Consider the following 26,432-nt stretch of genomic DNA (forward strand, 5'->3'; position numbering starts at 1 on the left):
CGGCACTCTCTCAGCACTGACCCTCCGACAGTGCGGCACTCCCTCAGCACTGATCCTCTGACAGTGTGGCACTCCCTCAGCACTGATCCTCTGACAGTGTAGCACTCCCTCAGCACTGACCCTCCGACAGTGCAGCATTCCCACAGCACTGACCCTCCGACAGTGCAGCACTCCCTCAAGCACTGACCCTCCGGAAATGTGTCACTTCCTCAGCACTGACCCTCCGACAGTGCGACTCTCCCTCAGCATTGACCCTCCAACAGTGCGGCACTCCCTCAGCACTGACCCTCCGACAGTGTGGCGCTCCCTCAGCACTGACCCTCTGACAGTGCGGCGCTCCCTCAGAACTGACCCTCCAAGAGTGCAGCACTCCCTCAGCACTGACCTTCTGGCAGTGCGGCTCTCCCCCAGCACTGACCCTCCGACAGTGCAGCACTCCCTCAAGCACTGACCCTCCGGAAATGTGTCACTTCCTCAGCACTGACCCTCCGACAGTGCGACTCTCCCTCGGCACTGACCCTCCAACAGTGCGGCACTCCCTCAGCACTGACCCTCCGACAGTGTGGCGCTCCCTCAGCACTGACCCTCCGACAGTGCGGCGCTCCCTCAGCACTGACCCTCCGAGAGTGCAGCACTCCCCCAGCACTGACCCTCCGACAGTGCGGCACTCCCTCAGAACTGACCCTCCGACAGTGCAGAACTGCCTCAATACTGACCCTCTGACAGTGCAGCACTCCCTCAGCACTGACCCTCCAACAGTGCGGCGCTCCCTCAGCAATGACACTCTGACAGTGCAGAACTCCCTCAACACTGACCCTCCGACAGTGTGGCGCTCCCTCAGCACTGACCCTCCAACAGTGTGGCTCTCCCTCAGCACTGACCCTCCGACAGTGCGACACTCCCTCAGCACTGACCCTCCGACAGTGCAGTGCTCCCTGAGCACTGACCCTCTGATAGTGCAGCACTCCCTCAAGCACTGACCCTCCGACAGTGTGGCACTTCCTCAGCACTGACCCTCCAACATGCAGTGCTCCCTCAGCACTGACCCTCTGACAGTGTGGCACTCCCTCAGCACTGACCTTCTGACAGTGCGGCACTCCCTCAGCACTGACCCTCTGACAGTGTAGCACTCCCTCAGCACTGACCCCCTGAACAGTGCAACACTCCCTCAAGCACTGACCCTCCAACAGTGCGGCACTCCCTCAGCATTGACCCTCTGACAATGCAGCACTCCCTCAGCACTGACCACCCAACAGTGCGGTACTCCCTCAGCACTGACCCTGTGACAGTTTGGGACTCCCTCAGCACTGACCACCAACAGTGCGACACTCCTTTCGTAATGAACCTTTGGTTCGTGCTGACACCCGACTGACCAACGTTGAGAGGTATTATGTTTGGTAAACACCTCCTTCCTTTGCTGAGCCCTCCTTTCAATGCTTTCTTCTTGTCAGGTGTTGAAACACATCATTGGCAGGGAGATCCACGATGAGGAATGTCGATTCTTGTCCAGGAAATTCACAGAATGGGCATACGGTCCAGTGCACTCGTCTCTGTATGACCTCTCGGCTCTCGATACATATGAAGCAAAGTCGGTGTTGGAGATTATCATCTATGGCAGTGAGACTCCGGTATGAGCTACCTGGACAGCTCGGCAGGTCAATGTCCATCGGATAATGTGCTGAAGGAAACACCAAGGAGGGTTTTTGACGCACTGAGACTGACTATTCTGATGGAAAGTCCAGCAGATGCACTTATGTTCCAAAGGTCACTGCACCATTCTCAGGAACGGGAAAATACGTCAAGCTAAAGGGAAGGGAGCTCTTACAAAATGCTGGCCCAGCCATCAGGGGCGAAATGACCTCTATTACTACAGTGTTAATTCTGAAACATATTATAAACTTTCATTAGTTCTGACTGCTACACTGTGAAAGATCAAAGCCACTGCTTTCAGAGTGTAGCTGACAGTATCAACTGGAACTGAGATCTAGCCTTCACTGTAGAATACAGTCACATAGCGGCTGTATTCCCAGCCTCCACACTGACACCCCCATCAAACACTCCCAGGACTGGGCATAGATACAGAGTAAAGCTCCCTCTACACTGTCCCCCATCAAACACAACCAGGACTGGGCATAGATACAGAGTAAAGCTCCCTCTACACTGTCCCCCATCAAACACTCCCAGGACTGGGCATAGATACAGAGTAAAGCTCCCTCTACACTAACCTCCATCAAACACTCCCAGGACTGGGCATAGATACAGAGTAAAGCTCCCTCTACACTGTCCCCCATCAAACACTCCCAGGACTGGGCACAGATACAGAGTAAAGCTTCCTCTACACTGTCCCCAATCAAAGAGCTGTTCTAACTGATTTGTGTCTATTTTCTCAGAACCGACACGAGATGCTAAACTTAGAGCCGCTGAAGCACCTGCTGCAGGAGAAGTGGAACAACTTTGCCAGCTTCATCTTTTACATCAAGTTCTCCATTTACCTCTCCTACATGATCATCTTCACCACTACAGCCTACAATAGGATTGAGGAGCAAAAGGTGGACGGACGATCTGTGAATTGGTTGAGTGTCTGCAATTGAGAGTTGTCATTCGGGTCTGTGGGCGAGACAGTCATTGATCTGAGGAATTCCACAGAGACCTGAACACAAAATGCAGTTTGACATTCCCAATGCAGCAATGAGGGAACAATGCAAATTCACAGAGGCATGGTGAAGGAATGTTTCACTGTCAGTGAATCCTGTCAGTGCTGAGGGAGTGCCGCACTGTCGGAGGGTCAGTGCTGATTGAGCAGCACTGTTGGAGAGTCAGTGCTGATTGAGCAGCACTGTTGGAGAGTCAGGGCTGAGGGAGTGCCGCACTGTCGGAGGATCAGTGCTGATTGAGCAGCACTGTTGGAGAGTCAGTGCTGATTGAGCAGCACTGTTGGAGGGTCAGGGCTGAGGGAGTGCCGCACTGTCGGAGGGTCAGTGCTGAGGGAGTGCCGCACTGTCGGAGGGTCAGTGCTGATTGAGCAGCACTGTTGGAGGGTCAGGGCTGAGGGAGTGCCGTACTGTCGGAGAGTCAGTGCTGAGGGAGCACCGTGCTGTTGGAGGGTCAGGGCTGAGGGAGTGCCGCACTGTTGGAGGGTCAAGGCTGAGGGAGTGCCGCACTGTTGGAGAGTCAGTGCTGAGGGAGTGCCGCACTGTCGGAGGGTCAGTGCTGAGGGGGTGCCGCACTGTCAGAGGGTCAATGCTGAGGGATCAATGCACTGTCAGAGGGTCTGTGCTGAAAGAGTGCCGCACTGTCAGTACTGAGGGAGTGCCTCACTGTCGGAGGGTCAGTACTGAGGGAGTACTGCACTGTCGGAGGATCAGTGCTGAGGCAGTGCCGCATTGTCGGAGGGACAGTACTGAGGGAATGCTGCACTGTCGGAGGGTCAGTACTGGGGGAGTGCCGCACTGTCAGAGGGTCAGTGCTGAGGGAATGCCGCACTGTCGGAGGGTCAGTGCTGAGGGAGTACCGCACTGTCGGAGGGTCAGTGCTGAGGGAGTGCCGCACTGTCGGAGGATCAGTACTGATTGAGCAGCACTGTTGGAGGGTCAGGGCTGAGGGAGTGCCGCACTGTTGGAGGGTCAGGGCTGAGGGAGTGCCGCACTGTCGGAGAGTCAGTGCTGAGGGAGTGCCGCACTGTCGGAGGGTCAGTGCTGAGGGGGTGCCGCACTGTCAGAGGGTCAATGCTGAGGGATCAATGCACTGTCAGAGGGTCTGTGCTGAGGGATCAATGCACTGTCAGAGGGTCTGTGCTGAAGGAGTGCCGCACTGTCAGTACTGAGGGAGTGCCTCACTGTCGGAGGGTCAGTACTGAGGGAGTACTGCACTGTCGGAGGATCAGTGCTGAGGCAGTGCCGCACTGTCGGAGGGTCAGTGCTGAGGGAGTGCCGCACTGTTGAAGGGTCCGTGCTGAGGGAGCACCGCACTGTCAGAGGGTCAGTGCTGAGGGAATGCCACACTGTTGGGGGGTCAGTGCTGAAGGAGTGCCGCACTGTCGGAGGGTCTGTGCTGGTGGAGTGCCGCACTGTCAGAGGGTCAGTGCTGAGGGAGTGCCACACAGTCAGAGGGTCAGTGCTGAGGGAGTGCTGCACTATTGGAGGGTCAGTGCTGAGGGAGCGCCGCACTGTCAGAGGGTCAGTGCTGAGGGAGCGCCGCACTGTCAGAGGGTCAGTGCTGAGGGAGCGCCGCACTGTCAGAGGGTCAGTGCTGAGGGAGCACCGCACTGTCAGAGGGTCAGTGCTGAGGGAGTGTTGCACTGTCGGAGGGTCAGCGCTGAGGGAGCGCCGCACTGTCAGAGGGTCAGTGCTGAGGGAGCAGGCACTGTCGGAGGGTCAGTGCTGAGGGAGCACCGCACTGTCAGAGGGTCAGTGCTGTGGGAGTGCCGCACTGTTGGAGGGTCAGTGTTGAGGGAGCGCCGCACTGTCGGAGGGTCAGTGCTGAGGGAGTGCTGCACAGAGGATCAGCGCTGAGGGAGTGGGCACTGTTGGAGGGTCAGTGCTGAGGGAGCACTAAATAATTGACGTTTCCTAACTATCTGCAGTTATCTCCTCTTTCTCACCCTCTAGAGAACCAAAACTCATTTTATTGACCTTGTTCATAGAACAAAGAACATAGAACATAGAACAATACAGCACAGAACAGGCCCTTCGGCCCACAATGTTGTGCCGAACTTCTAACCTAGATTAAGCACCCATCCATGTACCTATCCAAATGCCGCTTAAAGGTCGCCAATGATTCTGACTCTACCACTCCCACGGGCAGCGCATTCCATGCCCCCACCACTCTCTGGGTAAAGAACCCACCCCTGACATCTCCCCTATACCTTCCACCCTTCACCTTAAATTTATGTCCCCTTGTAACACTCTGTTGTACCCGGGGAAAAAGTTTCTGACTGTCTTTGCAGATACAGTACCTGTAACATTGTTTTTATATGTTGAATGAGCTTCTTCTCATTATTTAATCTTTTTAGTCATTCTCTCCTGTTCTTCATATTGTAATCAATCATCTGACCAGTCTCTCATTTTTTATGCAGTGGTATGCTTTTACCTCAGATTTGATGCTTTTGTGACCATTTTTAGTTTGAAACAGATGGTGGATTTTCTGCTTGGAATTTTCCTTTATAGTAAGCATATAATTATTCTGAGTACCCTGAAATATCCCAGTGAATATCTGCCATTGGCTCACTATTGATCAAGTGATACACTATTGATACACTTCAGTCAGCTCAGCTTCCCTGCTCCACAGTTACCCTTGCATCGGCTTAGACCCTTCCTTCACACATTTCAAACAGGACATAAAATTCAATCATATTAGGGTCATTGTTACCTTTACTCTGAGGTCATTAACTCATCCTATCAGGTTACACAAGTTAGATGTAACCTGTTCTGTGGAGATCACAGTGGGAATGCCTTCAGCTCTCTCCATGGATGCTGCCTGATCTGCTGGGATCTCCAGCATTGTTTGTTTTCAGTTCAGATTGCAACACTTGTAGTAATTTGCTCCTATACCCTGTTCTCTGATTGGTTCCAAAAAATGCTGCACTAAGAAACTATCTCAAAAATATTCTTTGAACTTTTCATCCAGGTGGCTATTGCCACTCTGAGATTAAAGTTACCCATTGCTTATTGCCTTTCCTTTAAACAATGACCCAATGTTCCTCCTGATACTGTTTCTCCCACATTATGGTTTTTTTTCAGGGTTCTGTAGACCATTCAAGAGTGGCATCTTTCTCGTACTGTCCCTCATCCCCACCAAGGCAACTCTCCATCCTTATCTCCTAGATTTAGGTAACCTCTAACTATTGCTAAAAATCACACAATACCAGGTTATAGCCCAACAGGTTTAATTGGAAGCACACTAGCTTTCGGAGCGCTGCTTCTTCATTAGGTGGTTGTGCCACCTTTGGCAATGCTCTGAATGCTGGTGCTTCCAAATAAACCTGTTGGACTATAACCTGGTGTTGTGTGACTTTTAACTTCATACACACCAGTCCAACACCGACATCTCCGAATTATGTCTAAACTTTGTTTAATTTAGTTTGCTCTTCTTACAAATGCAGAAATGTGTTCTCAGTCTGGCCAATGCCGTAGATTTAGGTGAAACCTGTTCTGCCCCACTCACAGCTTCTCTTCAGTAAAATGTTGCTTTTCTTTATCCTTAAAACAGCCCCCATTCAAAGTTGAGGCCACAACTGAAAGCTACTTACGGGTCACTGGACAAGTTATCACAATCTTCGGAGCACTCTACCTTTTCTTTCAAGGGGTGAGTTTTGTGCAAGTTCACTTTATTTTCAACTTTCCTGGCTCTGTCTCAAGCATTTGTAAAGTACATGGGTAAATCTGAAATCACATCCACTCAAATTCCCATCACTGAATCCCCACTGTCAACATTGTGGAGGTCACCGTTGAAGTATCACTGTACTAGCTGCATTAATACTGTGACTACAAGAGCTGGTTAGAGTCTGGGAAATCTACAGGAACTCACCTTATGCCTCCACAAACACTGGGCACTATCTACAAGGCACAACTCAGGAGTGTGATGGAATATTCCCCATTCACCTGAATGAATACAGCTTCAATGCGATGCAAGAGACTTAACCAGGACAAAGTAACCCCATTTGATCTTCCACCATGTTAAATATTATTTCCCTCCCTCACTGGTGCACAGTAGCAGCAAAGTGTACCTTGTACAAGATGAACTACATACACAGCCTCATCGAACAGCCCCTTCCAAACCTGTAACCTCTACCATCTAGAAGGAGCATCACTGCCTGCAAGACCCCTCTAACCCATGCACCATCCTGATCTGGAATCTTTTACTGTCCTTTGGTCAAATTGTGGAATTTTCTTCCTATCAGCACTGGGTGTCCCTCCACCACATAGACTGGTACATTCAAAAAGGCACCTCACTACGCCATCTCCAGGGCAATTAAGGGTAGTGCAATAAATGCTGGCTGACAGATACAGTGATGCCCAGGTCTCATGGTTAAATAAAGAAAATAGTTAACTTCTCATTATGTGACTATAATTACCTTGAATAGACCAGGAAATGTATAATTCACAAATGCCAAGGAGATATCAGTGCTGTGCCTGGTGCATTTATCCAATTCAACCACCCAAATATAAAATGATACTTGGGAAAACAGATTAAACAATATTCTTTAAACATTGTCTTGGTCTATTATTTGTGACAGCTGTTCATACACAAAATTAACTTCCATGTTTCCCAATGTTACATTTCAACAGTGATTGTCCTGATGAGATGACAGGTGCTATATGAATGCAAATCTTTCTTTTTAAAATTGATAAATGTTTTACTCCCTCTTCAGGTCGAAGAAGTCTTTCTGCGAAGGAAGAGGACTCCAAAGTCAATCACGATTGATGGTTACTGTGATATTTTATTGTAAGGCCCACAGTGTTTAATTTCCCAGTTGTGAATTGTGTCTCTTGCTGTGCTCGGTCTCTGGCAATGAATCACAAACTTCTGTCTGACAAATTCACTTCACAATCTCAGGAATGGATTTGATCAGCTCTAATCAGAACTGAAATGCAATGATAGAAGTATAATCCCACGTTAAACTTTGAGAGTGAAGAGGGGGCTACTGTACGGGAAGGGAGAGTGGGAAGGGAGAGTGGGGGAACGGGCAGGGTGTCCATAAAGATATCAGATTGGGACCAAGCCTATCTTCATTTCTTATCCTCACTTTCTTGGAAGACCTACCTGTGGGAATGACCTGGAGGCTAGTGGGAAGGAGGAAGATGTTGGATAGATAAAGGGACATAGGAACAATGTAGGCCATTCAACCCCTCCCATATGTTAAATAAGAACATAGAGTCATAGAGATGTACAGCATGGAAATATATCCTTCAGTCTGAGTCGTCCATGCTGACCAGATAACCCAAACTAATCTAATCCCATTTGCCAGCACTTGGCCCATGTCCCTCCAAACCCTTCCTATTCATATACCCATCCAGATGCCTTTTAAATGCTGTAATTGTACCAGCCTCCACCACATCCTCTGGCAGCTCATTCCATACATGCATCACCCTCTTGTGAAAAAGTTGCCCCTTAGGTCCCTTTTATATCTTGCCCCTCTCACCCTAAACCTATACCCTCTAGTTCTCGACTCCCCCATTCCAGGGAAAAGACTTTGTCTACCCACCCTATCCATACCCCTCATGATTTTATAAACCGCTATAAGGTCACCCCTCAGCCTCCGATGCTCCAGGGAAAACAGCCCCAGCCTGTTCAGCCTCTCCCTGTAGCTCAAATCCTCCAACCCTGGCAACACCCTTGTAAATCTTTTCAAACCCTTTCAAGTTTCACAACATCTTTCCGATAGGAGGGAGACCAGAATTGAACACAATACTCATGGCCTTCACTCAGAAAGATCTCACCATAACATCATCATTGCTGGGTCAGAAACCCTGGGATTCCCTCTGTAGGGGCACGGTGTGAAGCACAATGATTCCAGTGGTTCAAGAAAGCAGCTCACCACCATCAACTAGGGCGACTGGGGACAGCAATAAATGCTGATGCTGATGTGATCCCCACATCCACTGCATTGATAAAAGAGCAGTGTTTATTCTATCCTGTTCCCTTCACTCCTTGTACCCTCTTTCGTTCCTTATCTCTTAATAATCTGGCCATAAACCTATTACTATAAGTTTTCAGTACAGCTCAGGCTGAGCAACATTTTAAGAGAAAGTATTCCAGATTTCCACTCCCCTGTGTGTGAGGAAGTGATTCCTGACAGCAGCCCGGAATGGTCCGGCTTGGACTGGAATGTTCCAGCCCTTGTCCTGAGCTCACACTCCCCTCCCCAACCACCACCATCAATAAACAAGAGGAAGTTGCTCCTCCCAATTCATCTCCATTGAACCCTTTAACCTTCAGCCAACTGGATACAAAATTGGCTTGGGGTAGGAGACAGAGAGTGGTAGCAGAGAGTTGCTTTTCAGACTGGGGGCCTGTGACCAGCAGAGTGCTGCAAGGATCGGTGCTGGGTCCACTGCTTTTTGGCGTTTATATAAACCATTTGAATGAGAATGAGGGAGGTATAATTGGTAAGTTTGCAGATGACACCAAAATTGGAGGTGTAGTGGACGGTGAAGGAGGTTATCTCAGGTTACAACAGGATCTTGATCAGATGGACGGATGGGCTGAGGAGTGGCAGATGCAGTTTAATTTAAATAAATGTGAGATGTTGCATTTTGGTAAGGAACATCAGGGCAGAAGTTATACACTTAATGGTAAGGCCTTGGGGAGTGTTGCTGAACAAAGAGACCTTGGAGTACAGGTTCATAGCTTCTTGAAAGCAAAATCACAGGTAGGTAGGATAGTGAAGAAGGTTTTGGTACACGTGCCTTCATTGGTCACTGTATTGAGTATAGACGTTGGGAGGTCATGCTGCAGCTGTAGAGGACATTGGTTAGGTCACTTTTAGAATGCTGTGTTCAATTCTGGTCTCCTTCCGATAGGAAAGATGTTGTGAAACTTTAAAGGGTTCAGAAAAGATTTACAAGGCTGTTGCCAGGGTTGGAGGATTTGAGCGATAGGGATAGGCTGGATAGGGTGGGGCTCTTTTCCCTGGAGCATCAAAGGCTGAGGGGTAAATCTCTTAGAGGTTTATAAAATCATGAGGGGCATGGGGAGAGTGAATAGCTAAGTTCATTTCCCCAGGATGGGGGTGTCCAAACCTAGAGGGCATAGGTTTAAGGTGAGAAGGGGAAGATATAAAAGGGATGGAGTGGACTTTTTTCACGCCAGGTGTGGTGTGTGAATGGAATGAGCTGCCAGAGGAAGTGGTGGAGGCTGGTACAATTACAGCATTTAAAAGGCACCTGGGTGGGTATATGAATAAGAAGGGATATGGGCCAAGTACTGGCAAATGGGACTAGATTAGGTTAGCATCCCTGGTTGTCATGGATGAGTTGGACCATAGGTCCTGTTTCCATGCTGTATGACTCTATGACTCTATCATCACAATTTCCAATCACTCCTTAATATTCAAGACACAGGTGAATATTATCAAACAGATCGGCAGCATCTGTGAAGAGAAAGCAGAGTTGATGTTTCGGGTCCAGAGACCCTTCTTCAGAACCCGGTGTTTCTGATTTCCAGCATCTGCTATTCCTTGGTTCATTTTTTGAATCCTAATCCATTATCTGCACTCTGTCCTCATAATTTTCACAAACTGTATCCTGGTATCATTCTGGTGAATAAAATGGGGATAGAATGGCCTTGTGGTGTTGTCACCAGACTGTTCCTCCAGAGACAAAGAGTGTGTTGCTGGAAAAGCACAGCAGGTCAGGCAGCATTCGAGGAGCAGGTGAATCAACGTTTCGGGCATAAGCCCTTCATCAGGACTAGGAGGGTGGCCCAAGGGGGGCTGAGAGATAAATGGGAGGGGGGGGGGTGGTTCTGGGGGAAAGGTAGCTGGGAATGCGATAGGTGGATGAAGGTAGGGAAAGATGGTGGTAGGTCGGAGAGGAGGGTGGAGGGGATAGGTGGGAAGGAAGATGGACAGGTAGGAGACTCAGGTAATGTCCTGGGGACCTGGGTTTGAATCCTGCCATGGAAGATGGTGGAGTTTGAATTCAACAGTTCTGGAACTAAGAGTCTGATGATGACCACAAAGCCACTGCCGATTGTTAGGAAAGACCCACCTGGTTCAGTAATGTCCTTTATGGAAGGAAACTGCCAACCTTACCTGGTCTGGCCAACATGTAGCTCCAGACCCAAGAGCAATGTGGTTAACCCACCAGGGCCATTAGGGATGGGTAATAAATGCTGGCCAAGCCAGTAAAGCCCACATCCTCTGAATGAATAAAACAAATATTGAAGATATAGACCCCAGTATCTTTGTGGAAATAGGAGAACAGCGTGGTGGAATGGGCTGGGAATTGACATGAGGAAAGGGATAATGTGTGACCAAAGGGAGATCAGAAGAAGCTCAAAGTTTCCTGTTGATGTGGGGGGATGGGCAGGGCTTCTTCCTGTCTCTTGATCCTATGCCCCACGGTAACCATGACCCATTCCCTGCCTCCTGTTTCCACGATGCCACCCATGGGTGAATAGCACTCCCAGCTGAGGGGTGTCACTTTTCACCACCTTACTGTCTGAGGGAAGCCATACAATCACAGCATTAAACACTCACTGATCCAACGCACTGTTTTCAGAAAGAGTGTTTCTTTCATGTTCCAGTTTTCTCCAGGCAGTGCTGCTCCTGGCCTCTTCTGTTCTGTATGTAGTTGGACGGGAAGAATATGTCGGATTTATGGTGATCGGGCTGGCGATTGGCTGGATCAATCTGCTCTATTACACCCGCGGATTCCAGCGAATGGGCATCTACAGTGTCATGATGCAGAAAGTAAGTGTGATATTGCAACAACAAGTTACATTTAGACAACCTTTCTCACCAAGTCCTTCCCAGGCATGTTATCAAACTATAATCTGAGACAGATTAGGAGTCATTAGGACAGGTATCTAAAAACTTGATCAAAGAACTGGGTTTTTAAAGCAATCTCTTTTTTAAAGGAGGGGACACAGAGTTTTAGGGAGGGAATTTCAAAGCTCAGGTCCAAGAAGCTGAATGAATGGTGACCAAAGATGGAATACTTAAACGTGGGGATGTACAAGGGGGCCAGGATTGGCAGAAGGTGTTTACTCATGTTGATCGATTGCTATCTGGAGCAGACAGGTCCAACATACTCAGACAGTGCAAGTGCTACTGAGACATGTCTGATGGAGAATGAAGTCCCCAACCCAATGTCCATTCTGTGGCTCTTGTCTTCCTCTGAACAACTGCAAAATGATCTTTGCAAAGCTGTATCAAGCACTCCACCTGCTGTTTTTATTCAGAGTTTGTCACATTATGTACATGTGGGTGAACACTGTGTGTACATGTTAACATTTATGTTTATGTGTGTGAACGTTTGTATGTGTGCACATATGTGTGAACACTTATGAATATATGTGTGTACGTGTGAATGTACACATGTGTGAACACTTGTTTGTGTGTACGTGTTTGTGTGTACATGTGTTTACTGCCATGCTGTATGTGTCAGTATGGGTTACAAAAGTTGTGCAAGATGTGAGTGTATTCACATCTCTTGTATGTTCCTGAACTGGGACATAAGCAAACATTTTGAATATTGTTTGCAATCGCTGACTAATCTGTGTTCTATGTGCTTGCTACAGATTTTCCTGACAGATATTATGAGTTTTCTGCTTGTGTATGTGGTCTTCCTCTTCGGATTTGGAGCTGGTGAGTTTTACTGCATTTCGTTCTCCCTCTTTCTATTGAAGGAAGTGACTAAGTGTTCAATGTGGAGGGTAGTAAGGCACAGTGCCAGGGTGGTAAGGCACATTCAGTGCTCCCACGTTGCCAGTGCCCCATGTCCCCTACCACTGCCTGGACCTTCAATAGCACCAGCTACCGACCCTCCAGTCACTGGAACGAACTGGCCCCTTACTTATAATACTCAAATCCTTTATTATTTCTTAAACCTCTTAACTCTCTCATATTATTTTCTGCTCCATGGAAAACAATCCTAGTTTCCGCAGTCATTTCACATTTACTGAACCTCCATGGGCCTGGTCCCATCCTGGGAAATCTGCAAGATCTTGATATCCAGCCACAAAGCTTGCCCAGAATTTGACGAAACTCCAGCTGAGATCTACCCAGTGATCTCTGTGTTTCTTTATTAGTACCTGGGACTTCGATGTTGGGTTGGTACCTGGGACTTCGATGTTGTGGCTATTACGGAGACATGGCTAGATCAGGGACAGGATTGGCTGTTGCAGGTTCCAGGGTTTAAATGTTTTAGTAGGGTCAGAGGTGGGGGTAAAAGAGGGGGGGGTGTGGCTTTACTTGTCAAAGATAGTATTACAGCGGTGGAAAGGAAGATGGACGAAGATTTGCCATCTGAGGTAGTTTGAGTTGAGGTTAGGAATAGGAGAGGTGAGGTCACCCTGTTAGGAGTCTTTTACAGGCCTCCTAATAGTCCTAGAATCGTTGAAGAAAGGATTGCGAAGATGATTCAGGAGAAGAGTGACAGTAATAGGGTGATTGTTATGGGAGACTTTAACTTTCCTGATATTGATTGGGAAAGCTACAGCTCGAGTTCATTAGATGGGTCAGTGTTTGTCCAATGTGTGCAGGAGAGTTTCCTGACACAATATGTAGATAAGCCAACAAGAGGTGAGACCATACTGGATTTGGTTCTGGGTAACGAACCAGGCCAGGTATTAGAACTAGAGGTAGGTGAGCACTTTGGAGGATAAGTGAGGGATAAGTGTGTACTACAGGGCAAGAGTTATAGCTGGGGGCAGGGAAATTATGATGCGGTGAGGCATGACTTAGGATGTGTGGATTGGAAAAGTAGATTCCAAGGCAAGAGCGTAATTGATATGTGGAACTTGTTCAAGGAGCAACTATTGAGTGTCCTTGATAAGTACGTACCTATCAGGCAGGGAGGAAAGGGTCGTGTGAGGGAGCCGTGGTTTAATAAGGAATTGGAATCCCTTGTTAAATGGAAGAGGGCGGCCTTTGTAAAGATGAGGCATGAAGGTTCAATAGGGGCGATTGAGAGTTATAAGGTAGCCCGGAAGGACCTGAAGAGAGAGCTAAGAGCAGCAAGGAGGGGACATGAAAGGTCCTTAGTTGGTAGGATTAGGGAAAACCCTAAGGCTTTCTATAGGTATGTTAGGAATAAAAGAATGACTAGGGTAGGAATAGGTCCAATCAAGGATAGTAATGGGAAGTTGCGTGTGGAGGCTGAAGAGATTGGGGAGGCACTGAATGAATACTTTTCGTCAGTATTCACTCAGGAACAGGACATTGTTGTCGATATGAATACTGAGGCACGAATAAGTAGAATGGATGGCTTTGAGATATGTAGAGAAGAGGTGTTGGAAATTCTGGCAAGGGTGAAAATAGATAAGTCCCCTGGGCCTGATGGCATTTATCCTAGGATTCTCTGGGAAGCAAGGGAGGAGATTGCAGAGCCATTGGCCTTGATTTTTGTGTCCTCTTTGTCTACAGGAGTAGTGCCAGAGGACTGGAGGCTAGCAAACGTGGTTCCCTTGTTCAAGAAGGGGAGTAGGGATAATCCTAGTAACTATAGGCCAGTGAGTCTCACTTCTGTTGTGGGCAAAGTCTTAGAGAGAATTGTAAGGGATAGGATTTATGCACATCTGGATAAGAATAATGTGATCAAGGATAGTCAGCATGGTTTTGTGAAGGGCAGGTCGTGCCTCACAAACCTTATTGAATTCTTTGAGAAGGTGACTAAGGAGGTAGATGAGGGGAAAGCGGTAGATGTGGTATATATGGATTTTAGTAAGGCGTTTGATAAGGTCCCCCATGGTAGGCTACTGCAGAAAATACAGAGATATGGCATTGAGGGTGAGTTGGAGGTTTGGATTAGGAATTGGCTGGCTGGAAGAAGACAGAGGGTAGTAGTTGATGGCAAAGGTTCATCTTGGAGTGCCGTCACTAGCGGTCTTCCGCAAGGATCTGTTTTGGGACCATTGCTGTTTGTCATTTTTATAAATGACCTGGAGGAAGGGTTAGAAGGTTGGGTGAGCAAGTTTGCGGATGATATGAAAGTCGGAGGAGTTGTAGACAGTGAGGAAGGATGTGGCAGGTTACAGAGGGATATAGAGAAGCTGCAGAGCTGGGCAGAAAGGTGGCAAATGGAGTTCAATGTAGCTAAGTGTGAAGTCATTCACTTTGGTAAGAGTAACAAAAAGATGGGGTACTGGGCTAATGGTCGGATACTTGGTAGTGTGGATGAGCAGAGGGATCTTGGTGTCCATGTACACAGATCTCTGAAAGTTGCCACCCAGGTAAATAGTGCAGTGAAGAAGGCATATGGTGTACTGGCTTTTATTGGTAGAGGAATTGAGTTCCGGAGTCCTGAGGTCATGTTGCAGTTGTATAAGACTCTGGTGCGACCGCATCTGGAATATTGTGTGCAGTTTTGGTCGCCATACTATCGGAAGGATGTGGAGGCACTGGAACGGGTGCAGAGGAAGTTTACCAGGATGTTGCCTGGTATGGTAGGAAGATCCTATGAGGAAAGGCTGAGGCACTTAGGGTTGTTTTCATTGGAGAAAAGAAGGTTTAGGGGTGACTTGATAGAGGTGTACAAGATGATTAGGGGGTTAGATAGGGTTGACCATGAGAACCTTTTTCCACGTATGGAGTCAGCTATTACAAGGGGGCATAGCTTTAAATTAAGGGGGGGTAGATATAGGACTGATGTTCGGGGTAGGTTCTTCACTCAGCGAGTCGTAAGTTCATGGAATGCCCTGCCAGTAGCAGTGGTGGACTCTCCCTCTTTATGGGTATTTAAGCGGGCATTGGATAGACATATGGAGGATAGTGGGTTAGTGTAGGTTAGGTGGGCTTGGATCGGCGCAACATCGAGGGCCGAAGGGCCTGTACTGCGCTGTATTCTTCTATGTTCTATGTTCTAAAGCTGAGGATCCTATTTGCTGTTGGACAGGTTAATGTGGTAATCTGAACATCTCTACATAGAGGAGCTGGGGTGACCAACCCTTCAGGTCTGTTCTGGAGACTCCAATATTCGAAAATCAGACTCTGGGGATAAAAAGACACCGGGGAATTCAAGCAAATCAAGTGGGATTTTCCTTTTTTTTTCTTCTTTTTTTTCTCTTTTTTTTCCTCTTTTTTTTTTCTTTTTTTAACCCCCACACTACCGCCTTATTTTTTTCCCCAGCACCCATGGTGTGTGCGTGTAGATGTGAGACACAGTGAAAGACACAAAGTGCACAGATCTTTATTCAATTTCCACCACCAGGAAGATAGGAAAAACACCCAAGTGACAAGCACTGCCCTTCAAACCACAGGCCAATGCTGTGTGATCAAAACAGTGAAGGGGAAGGTAGGGACTAAATCAAAATAGAGTTGGAGGGAGAAATCATGCACTCCACTCCCTGCGGCGCCCACCTCTCCCTGAACGACTCCAGGGTGTCGGTGGACACCGCGTGCTCCTTCTCCAAGGACACCCGGGCTCTAACGTAACCCCGGAAGAGGGGCAGGCAGTTGGCCCTAACGACCCCCTCCACGGCCCGCTGCCTGGACCTGTTGATGACCAGTTTGGCCAGGCCCAGGAGCAGACCCACGAGGAGGTCCTCGGACCTGCCCTCCCTCCTCCGTACCGGGTACCCGAAGATCAGGAGCGTGGGAGTGAAGTGCAGCCAGAAACAGAGGAGAAGGTTCTTCAGAAAATCAAAAAGGGAGTGCAAACGCCCACACCCAATATATACATGGTCCACGGACTCCACAGCGCCACAGAACAAGCAGTTGGGCTGGGAGTCCGTGAACCACCACAATCTGCGGTTGCAGGGGACCGCTGCGTGCAGCACCCTCCACCCCAGATCCCCGAGAGAAAGGGGGAGGACTCCCGCGTAGAGAGCCCTCCACTGGGGATCCCCACCGCCCAGTGGCAAATGGGCACGCCAAGGCGTGTCCGGGATTTTCCTTTTTTTTTTCCACCACCAGGAAGATATGAATAACACCCGAGTGGCCAGTGACAAGCACTGCCCTTCAAACCACAGGGCAATGCTGTGTGATCAAAACAGTGAAGGGAAGGGGAGGGACTAAATCAAAATAGAGTTGGAGGGGGAAAACAATGTACTCCACTCCCTGTGGCACCCATCTCTCCCTGAACAACGCCAGGGTAGGGATTTTCCTTTTTTTTTTTCTTTTTTTTTTTTTCTTTTTTTTTTCTCTTCTTTTTTATTTAACCCCCACACTACCGCCTAAGTGCGGTAGTGCTTATTTTTATTCCCCAGCACCCATAGTGTGTGTGTGTGCAGGTGTGAGACACAGTGAAAAGACACAAAGTGCACGAATCTTTATTCAATTTCCACCACCAGGAAGATATGAAAAACACCCGAGTGGCCAGTGACAAGCACTGCCCTTCAAACCACAGGGCAATGCTGTGTGAGCAAAACAGTGAAGGGGAGGGTAGGGACTAAATCAAAATAGAGTTGGAGGGGGAAAACAATGTACTCCACTCCCTGTGGCACCCATCTCTCCCTGAACAACGCCAGGGTAGGGATTTTCCTTTTATTTTTTTTTTTTTATTTTTTTTTTTTCACAAAGTGCACGAATCTTTAGGCACTCCTGCTTATTTTTTTATTTTTTTTATTTTTAACCCCCACACTACCGCCTAAGTGCGGTAGTGCTTATTTTTATTCCCCAGCACCCATGGTGTGTGTGTGCAGGTGTGAGACACAGTGAAAAGACACAAAGTGCACGAATCTTTATTCAATTTCCACCACCAGGAAGATAGGAAAGACACCCGAGTGGCCAGTGACAAGCACTGCCCTTCAAACCACAGGGCAATGCTGTGTGATCAAAACAGTGAAGGGGAGGGTAGGGATCAAATCAAAATAGAGTTGGAGGGGGAAAACAATGTACTCCACTCCCTGTGGCACCCATCTCTCCCTGAACAACGCCAGGGTAGGGATTTTCCTTTTTTTTTTTCTTTCTTTTTTTTTTCTTTTTTTTTCTTTTTTTTTTTTTTTTTTTTTTTTTAATTTAACCCCCACACTACCGCCTAACTGCGGTAGTGCTTATTTTCTCCCCAGCACCCATGGTGTGTGTGTGCAGGTGTGAGACACAGTGAAAAGACACAAAGTGCACGAATCTTTATTCAATTTCCACCACCAGGAAGATAGGAATGACACCCGAGTGGCCAGTGACAAGCACTGCCCTTCAAACCACAGGGCAATGCTGTGTGATCAAAACAGTGAAGGGGAGGGTAGGGATCAAATCAAAATAGAGTTGGAGGGGGAAAACAATGTACTCCACTCCCTGTGGCACCCATCTCTCCCTGAACAACGCCAGGGTAGGGATTTTCCTTTTAATTGTGTCCATTTGTTTACTGATTGGAGATTTGGGAAAAGAGCCACTTGTCCCAAAGTTAAGAATTGTCCAATCAGAACATAAAGTCTATTAACCTTCTGATTGACTGTGGTGATTTGGCCATTGCAATAATGGATATATCGGTTGGTGGCATTTAGTGGCAGAGGATTCAATAGGAGAACATGAGAACTACAAACAGGAGGAGGCCATTCAGCCCCTCAAGCCTGCTCCACCATTTAAGACAATCAATACTGATCTCATCTCGGCCCCAACTCCACTTTACTGTCCACTCTCTACAACCCCTTTGCTAATTAAACATCTGTCTATCTCCTTCTCAAATTTATCCACTGTCCCAACACCCACCACTCTCTGTGATTGTGAATTCCATAGATTCATGACCGTTTGGGAGAAGAAATCCCTCCTTACCTCAGTTTTAAATCTGACCTCCCCTTTCGCCTAAAACCACGACCTCTCATTCTAGATTACCCCACATGCGGAAATATCCTCTCTACATCGACTTTGTCAATCCCCTTTGGCATCTTGCATACCTCGATTATATCTCCTCTCACTTCCTCTAAACCCCTTAATCTCTCCTCATAGCGGAGACAATGTTAGATGATAACAGTAAATCTATGAGCAGAGAAGGCCATTCAGCCTTTTGAACTACCTCCTCTATTCAGTAAATCAGGGCTGATTTATTTGGGGCCTCAGATCCACTTTTCTGACTGTCTCCATACACCTTGTTGATCAAACAATGTCTTATGCCTCCTAGAGTAAGCTCGATGAGCCCGTCACCACTGCAGTGTTGGGATAAGAAAGATTTGCGATTGTGAGAGATTAATGTCGTTCTTATCTCCACCTTATCTTTAAACAAAGTCTCTTCATTTCAGATCCGTTTCTAAGGGGAATCATCCTCAATATCTACCCTGTCAAAGCCCCTCTGAAACATATCTGTTTCAATAAAGTCACCTTTCCTTGTTATAATGAATGTAGACCCTCTTATCTTTTCCTGTTAAGAGAAGCCCCTCATCCAAGAAATAAGAAATGGATCTTCTCAGAGTTGCCTCTAACATGGGAATGTCCTCAACCCTCTGACTTTCTCCATCCAGCTCTGGTGGTGCTTATTGAAGACCGGGTTTACAATAACACCAAACCAGGGTGTCACAAGGAAACCACGTACAAGAATTTTAAGACAACCTTCTTGGAGCTTTTCCGGTTCACCATCGGGATGGGAGACCTCGAATTCACCGAGAACTACAGATTCAAAGAGGTTTTCATCTTCCTGCTGATATCTTACGTCATCCTGACTTACATCCTCCTTCTCAATATGTTAATTGCACTGATGAGCAAGACAGTGGAAAAAATCTCCAAGGACAGTAAAAGTGTCTGGAATCTGCAGGTAACTAGGTACATTCTTGCAAATTCCTCCCATTCTAAAACAAACTGATTAACGCTCCCTCTATACTACTGCCATCAAACATTCCCCAGGATAAGGACAGCACGGGGTTAGATACAGAGTAAAGCTGCCTCTACACTGTCCCCCATCAAACCCTCCCAGGACAGGGACAGCCCGGGGTTAGATACAGCTACCTTAATGCTGTCCCCCTATCAAACACTCTCAGGACAGGGATAGCATGGGGTTAGATACAGAGTAAAGCTCCCTCTACACTGTCCCCATCAAACACCCCCAGCAGAGGGACAGAACAGGGTTAGATACAGAGTAAAGCTCTCTCTACACTGTCCCCATCAAACACTCTCAGGACAGGGATAGCATGGGGCTAGATACAGCTACCTCTACGCTGTCCCCATCAAACACTCTCAGGACAGGGACAGCACGGGGTTAGATACAGAGTAAAGCTCCCTCTACACTGTCCCCATCAAACACTCTCAGGACAGGGACAGCACGGGGTTAGATACAGAGTAAAGCCCCCTCTACACTGCCCCCCATCAAACACTCCCAGCAGAGGGACAGAACAGGGTTAGATACAAAGTTGGAGCCTCAATTCAAGTCACAAAGAGATGGTTCTAATTTGTCTTTTCCATTTCTCCAAAATCATTATGACTCCACTGGTGCAGTTGCAAGTTTAGACCAATATTTAACTCGTTTTTAAAAAAATAATATGCATTGCATTTCTCTGTTTCTGCAATTTCATGTCTAACATTTTTTCCAGCGAGCGATTACCATTTTAGATTTGGAGAAGAGTCTGCCGAGGTTTCTGAGAGCTAGGTTCCGTTCAGGGGAGCCTGTGACTGTGGGTCTGCTGTCTGATGGAAGGGAAGACCTGAGGTGGTGTTTCAGGTAGGCTACGATGAAGCTGTGACACACACCACAGCAATCGCTATCACGTGGCACGCTCCAAATGGTGTTCAGTGAAGAAGCACCTCACCATCTGGAACAAGAGTTTAATGTCATCCATGCTCCAAACTGGCTACAATTGTTACAGGTTAATTCACACAGTCATCCAGCATGGAAACAGACCCTTTGGTCCAACCAATCCAAACTAATCTAGTCCCACCTGCCTGCTCCTGGCCTATATCCCTCCAAACCTTTCCTATTCATGTACTTATCCAAATGTCTTTTAAATCCACATCCACTACTTCCTCAGGAAGTTCATTGCCCACATAAACTACCCTCTGTGTCAGAAATTTGCCCCTCTCCTTTTATAATTCTCTGTCTCCTCTCACCTTACAAATGTACCCCTTTGTTTTGAATTCCCCTATCTTAGGGAAAAGATAACTACCATTAACTCTTAGCTATCCCCCTCATTATTTTATAAACTTTTATAAGGTCGCCCCTCAACCTCCTACACTATAGTGAGAAAAGTCCCATCATAGCCAGCCTTTCTTTATAACTCAAACCTTCCATACCCGGTAACATCCTGGAAAATCTCTCCTGAACCCTCTCTAGCTTGATAATATCCTTCCTACACCTGGGTCACCAGAACTGGACACAGTACTCCAGAGTAGGCCTCACCAGTGTCTTATACAACCTCAGGAGAAAGTGAGGACTGCAGATGCTGACGATCAGAGTTGAAGAGTGTGGTGCTAGAAAAGCACAGCAAGTCAGACAGCATCCAAGGAGCAGGAGAGTCAACATTTCAGGCATAAGCCCTTCATCCTGAAGCTGTCTGACTGGCTGTGCTTTTCCATCACCACACTCCTTGACTCCTACACAACCTCAACATGACGTCCCAACTCTTATACTCAAAGGTCTGAACAATGAAGGCAAGCCAACTAGATGCCTTATTAACCACCCTGTCTATATTAATAGATGGATTGAGTTCTGGAACCAGGAGGTTATGCTGCAGCTGTACAAAACTCTGGTGCGGCCACACTTGGAGTATTGTGTACAGTTCTGGTCACCGCATTATACGAAGGATGTGGAAGCTTTGAAAAGGGTGCAGAGGAGATTTACTAGGATGTTGCCTGGTATGGAAGGAAGGTCTTACGAGGAAAGGCTGAGGGCCTTGAGGCCCTTCTCGTTAGAGAGAAGAAGGTTGAGAGGTGACTTAATAGAGACATTCAAGATAATCAGAGGGTTAGATAGGGTGGACAGGGAGAGCCCTTTTTCCAAGTATGGGGACGGCGAGCACAAGGGGACACAACTTTAAAGTGAGGGGAGATAGGTATAAGACAGATGTCAGAGGTAGTTTCTTTACTCAGAGAGTAGTAAGGTTATGGAATGCTTTGCCTGCAACGGTTGTAGATTCGCCAAGTTTAAGTACATCTAAGTTGTCATTGGACAAGCATATGGACGTACATGGAATAGTGTAGGTTAGATGGCCTTCAGATTGGTATGACAGGTCGGCGCAACATCGAGGGCCGAAGGGCCTGTACTGTGCTGTAATGTTCTATGTTTTATATATGTGACACAAACTTCAAAGAATTTTGGACCTGGAGCCCTAGTTCCTTCTGTTCTACAACATTACACAGGGTTCTACCATTAATTGTATAAGCCCTACCCTTGTTTGTTGGACCAAAATGCAATATCTCACATTTATCAAGATTGAACTCCACCTGCCATTTATCATATCTGAACTCGCTGTGTAAAATATTCCCTTAATGAATCATGTTGTCTGGCTGGGGAGATCCAAATTCTGGCCCACGACTGCAAAACTAACCTCAAACCTGAGAAATCTGCTCCTCAGTGTCCCTTACAATTCAGTCAGAAACACGTTCCTGGGTTGCCAGTGGCACATTTGTTCAGACCTCCCTTCTGAGTCAGATGTTTGTTCATGATGTAACCAGGCAAATCCTGGAGTCAGTCCGAGAGGGAGGCGATGTCTGAAGTGGATGAAAACAAATTACTGCGGATGCTGGAATCCGAAACCAAAAAAGAGAAAATGCTGGAAAATCTCAGCAAGTCTGACAGCTTGTCAATGGGTCAGTTAGACTCGAAACGTCAGCTCTTTTCTCTCCTTACAGATGCTGCCAGACTTGATGAGATTTTCCAGCATTTTCTCTTTTTTGGTTTCAGAAGGGCCTTCTTTTACGTGAGATGTTAAGCTGAGGCCTGATTTGCCCTTTGAGAGTTTGTAAAGGATTACAGAGCACTATTTCAAAGAGAAGCAGATGTGTTCTCCCTGCTGAGCTGGGCCAGATAAACCCCTTTGTCAATATTAACAAAGTAATGTGTTCTCTGCTCACCCACATCGTGCTATATGTAGGAGCTTGCTGTGAACAAATCGGCTGCTCCCTTCCCTACTTTAGCAGTGACTACACTTCAAATGTATGAGTGAGTGGTAAAGCTTTTTGGGACATCCTGAGATCATGAAAAGCACTATGTCCATGCAAATTCTTCTTTCTTAAAGGAGCCTGAATCTATTCTGAAATTTAGGTAAATCAAGATTGATCTGTAACTCAACTCCAATTTCCAGCTTTACTCCATCACCCTTTCACTGTGATGGAATATTCCCCACTTGCCCTGGATGGGGGCAGCCCCAACAACACTCAGGAAGCTCGACACCATCCAGGACAAAGCAGCCGCTTGATTGGCCCCACATCCACAAACACCCACTCCCTCCCCCACCGACGCTCAGTAGCAGCAGTGTGTACCATCTACAAGATGCACTGCAGAAATTCACCAAAGATCCTCAGACAGCACCTTCTAAACCCATGACCGCTTCCATCTAGAAGGACAAAGGCATCAGATACATGGGAACACCAGGCCCTGCAAGTTCCCCTCCAAGCCCCTCCCCATCCTGACTTGGAAATATATCACTGTTCCTTCACTGTCACTGGGTCCAAATCCTGGAATTCCCTCCCTAAGCACATTGTGGGTCAACTCACAGCACATGGACTGCAGCGGTTCAAGAAGGCAGCTCGCCCCCATCTTCTCAAGGGGCAACTAGGGACGGGGTAATAAATACTGGGCCCAGCCAGTGACACCCACATCCCAGAAGTGAACTTAAAAAGAAACAAACCAACAAAGTTCTATCAAAGGCAGTTTTTAAACAATGCAATAAAGCTGTAAATCAGGCTTCCTGGAATTAATATCCATTCATAAACCATCCTTTGACCCTTATAACAAATAATCTCCAGCTGTACGTAATTACAATTTCATTATATTTAGAGCTGCCTATATGTTGAGGACAAGTGACACCGATCTGCACTGTTTACAGTTCATTGCGGTGCTGGGGAGGGAGGGAGGGAGGGAGGGAAGAAGGTGGAATTGCAGCAATGACATGCCACTATCCTATGCCATCCTGCACAGAGTCGATGAAGTTAATTGGACAAAATGGAATACAAACGTTGGCCTCATCAACGAAGAGCCAGGAAACTCTGAAATCACCAGACGGATGACGGGGAGCAGAAGGAGGAGAGCTCTCCAGGGTAAGCAATGCTGCTATTTCATCTCAGAATACCATAGGTTCCCAACTGCACTGATAGCATAATGGATCAATATTCCCACCACTCCTGCCCCTCATTAGTTAAAGCTTTGGTTTCCCCTGCCCCAGTATTTAAATAGAATGACACCGAATTTGTAGCTCAGCTGCCAAGAGGATAATGACAGTGTTTCTGCTCCTCATACACCTCCTGCCATTCTCTCTTCATCTCACCCTGTGACCATTTCTCCAAACCGCCTCTCCGTAATGTGCTTATCCAGCTCACACAACCAGATATTGGGATGTGCATAAGTGGCAGGTTACCATCTTGGATTCTGCATTCATTACAAACGCAGACAGAGGCATTGATGGTGTAACTGTAGCACAGGGAAGGGGCTTTGATGGTGTAACTATAGCAGAGGGAAGGGAGTTTGATGGTGTAACTGTAGCACAGGGAAGGGGCTTTGGTATAACTGTGGCAGAGGGAAGGGACAGCGCCATTGTTTTGATCTTGTAGATCATTGATCCGATGACCCATCTGGTTCACTAATGCTCCTCAGGAGGACAATCTGCTGTCCTTACTTGGTCTGGCCTAGATATGACTCCAAGCCCACAGCAATGTGGTGGACTGTCCTGTGAAATGATATCCCCAGGGACTCTGATCTCGGCAGCGCAGCATCTCTTGCTCACAAACAATTAAGTGACGGGTGTTAAATGCTGTACTTGCCGACAATGCTTGCATCCCAGGCTGATTAAAAGAGAGGGTCAGATATCAGAGAGAGGGTTTCTGATGGAGAGTCAGTGAGGGGCAATGTTAACCTTACCCAGTGAATCAGAGGGACAGCCAGATACACTCCCATCACCCATTCCTGTGGAGCATTGTACAGAATTACACAAAATGATCAGCAATGAAACAGGCCAGGAGACAGTGAGGACTGAAGATGCTGGAGATCAGAGCTGAAAATGTGTTGCTGGAAAAGCACAGCAGGTCAGGCAGCATCCAAGGAACAGGAGAATCGACGTTTTGGGCCGGAGCCCTTCATCAGGAATCCCGAAACATCGATTTTCCTGGTCGTCGGATGCTGCCTGACCTGCTGTGCTTTTCCAGCAACACATAATGAAACAGGCCATTCAGCCTGACATTTACATACTGTTCGCTCTGCTCTAATGCAGGTTTCCTTCATGTGAATTCGCTGTAACACAATTGACGAATTCAGGGCACCGTTTCTAAAGCACAAACATTTAAAGCGCATATTGGTTTTAACGTGATTCGGATTCCATTAGTTTAAATGGTGCTGCTATTACCTGATTTTCTTATTACACAGGAATGTATGAGAATGGAAGTACTGTGTTACTGCAGAACTGACTGTACATATTTCTGCTCAACATGAGTCTCCTCTCCCCCTGCTAGAGCCTGCCCTATCACCCAAACCTTTTGACCCCATGTTTTTATCCTGCATCCCACTTCCAGGTACCTGTGGTCTTATACATTGGGTAACCTGTACTGCTCAGCCCACTTCCTCCCAGTTGAACCATTCCTATTTCTTGTCTTGTAACAGAGAGGAGCTGGCGAACAATGCTACCCCTACTGAAGGAGATTAAACCTGAGAAACAGGAAGAGGACGTGCGACTGGGTGCAATAATCACTGGCCCAGCAAGGCAGCCTCCTGGACAGTCACATGGCACAACTGCAAAAGCTGTTTAATCTCAGCGCTCAGTGTGTGTGTGTGTCTGTGTGTGTGTGTGTATGTGGAGGAGGTGGTGGGGTGGAGGGGAGTGGGGGGAGCACCGCACAGGACATTGTCTTACTGCCAAACCTTCATTGTCCTCCAACGTTCCAGACAACCACCTGATGAAGGAGTGTCGCTCGGAAAGCTAGTGCTTCCAATTGGACTATAACCTCGTGTTGTGTGATTTTTAACTTTGTCCACCCAAGTTCAACACCGGCATCTCCACATCATTCCCTCCAGGATTGATTACCCTTCAGAATTGCCCTGGACTTTTCAGGAATGGAAGATGAATCTTCAGGTCACCAGATTGGGAGCATTAAAAAGATGTTTATTTTAGTTACATTTCATTGAAGACTTCTGTTTATTGGTTGTTAAATAGGTCAGATGGGAAATATACTTCATGATTTTGGAAAATTGGGAAGTGATGAGGCAAAGCTGGACCAGGCAACAAGAGATCCTGGATAATGCACAGTAGACCTGGGTTCAAATCCCACTGGAAGCTGAAGGAATTTTAAATTCCATTCATAAGGATCTGGAATATAAATCTCGTCTCAGTAATAGCAGCTGGTACAACATGTTGTTGTAAAAACTTATCTCGTTTATTAATGTTCTTTACTCTCACATAGTTTGGAGCTGAAAATGTGTTGCTGGAAAAGCGCAGCAGGTCAGGCAGCATCCAAGGAACAGGAGAATCGACGTTTCCGGCATAAGCCCTTCTTCAGGATTCCTGAAGAAGGGCTTATGCCCGAAACGTCGATTCTCCTGTTCCTTGGATGCTGCCTGACCTGCTGCACTTTTCCAGCAATACATTTTCAGCTCTGATCTCCAGCATCTACAGTCCCCACTTTCTACTCTCACATAGTTTGGCCAACACTTGACTTCTGACCCATAACAATGTGGTTCAGGGTGGCAAAAACAGGGAAGGCGATG

The 26,432-nt window shown here is 47.2% G+C and overlaps 1 protein-coding gene across 1 annotated transcript in view; it reads left to right on the forward strand.

The window, feature by feature from the left end:
• LOC140491251 (transient receptor potential cation channel subfamily V member 1-like) overlaps positions 1-25,477 on the forward strand; it is a 44,697-nt gene extending 19,220 nt beyond the window's left edge. The window contains exons 6-15 of the mRNA XM_072589215.1: positions 1,452-1,628; positions 2,391-2,549; positions 6,208-6,303; positions 7,370-7,443; positions 11,248-11,413; positions 12,244-12,310; positions 19,057-19,346; positions 20,119-20,246; positions 23,661-23,779; positions 25,332-25,477. Of these exons, the coding sequence (XP_072445316.1) occupies positions 1,452-1,628; positions 2,391-2,549; positions 6,208-6,303; positions 7,370-7,443; positions 11,248-11,413; positions 12,244-12,310; positions 19,057-19,346; positions 20,119-20,246; positions 23,661-23,779; positions 25,332-25,477 (1,422 nt within the window). The remainder of the gene's footprint in view (positions 1-1,451; positions 1,629-2,390; positions 2,550-6,207; positions 6,304-7,369; positions 7,444-11,247; positions 11,414-12,243; positions 12,311-19,056; positions 19,347-20,118; positions 20,247-23,660; positions 23,780-25,331) is intronic.
• Positions 25,478-26,432: the final 955 nt, after the last annotated feature.

This window comes from Chiloscyllium punctatum, chromosome 19 (assembly GCF_047496795.1).
Source record: "Chiloscyllium punctatum isolate Juve2018m chromosome 19, sChiPun1.3, whole genome shotgun sequence".
NCBI lineage: Eukaryota > Metazoa > Chordata > Chondrichthyes > Orectolobiformes > Hemiscylliidae > Chiloscyllium > Chiloscyllium punctatum.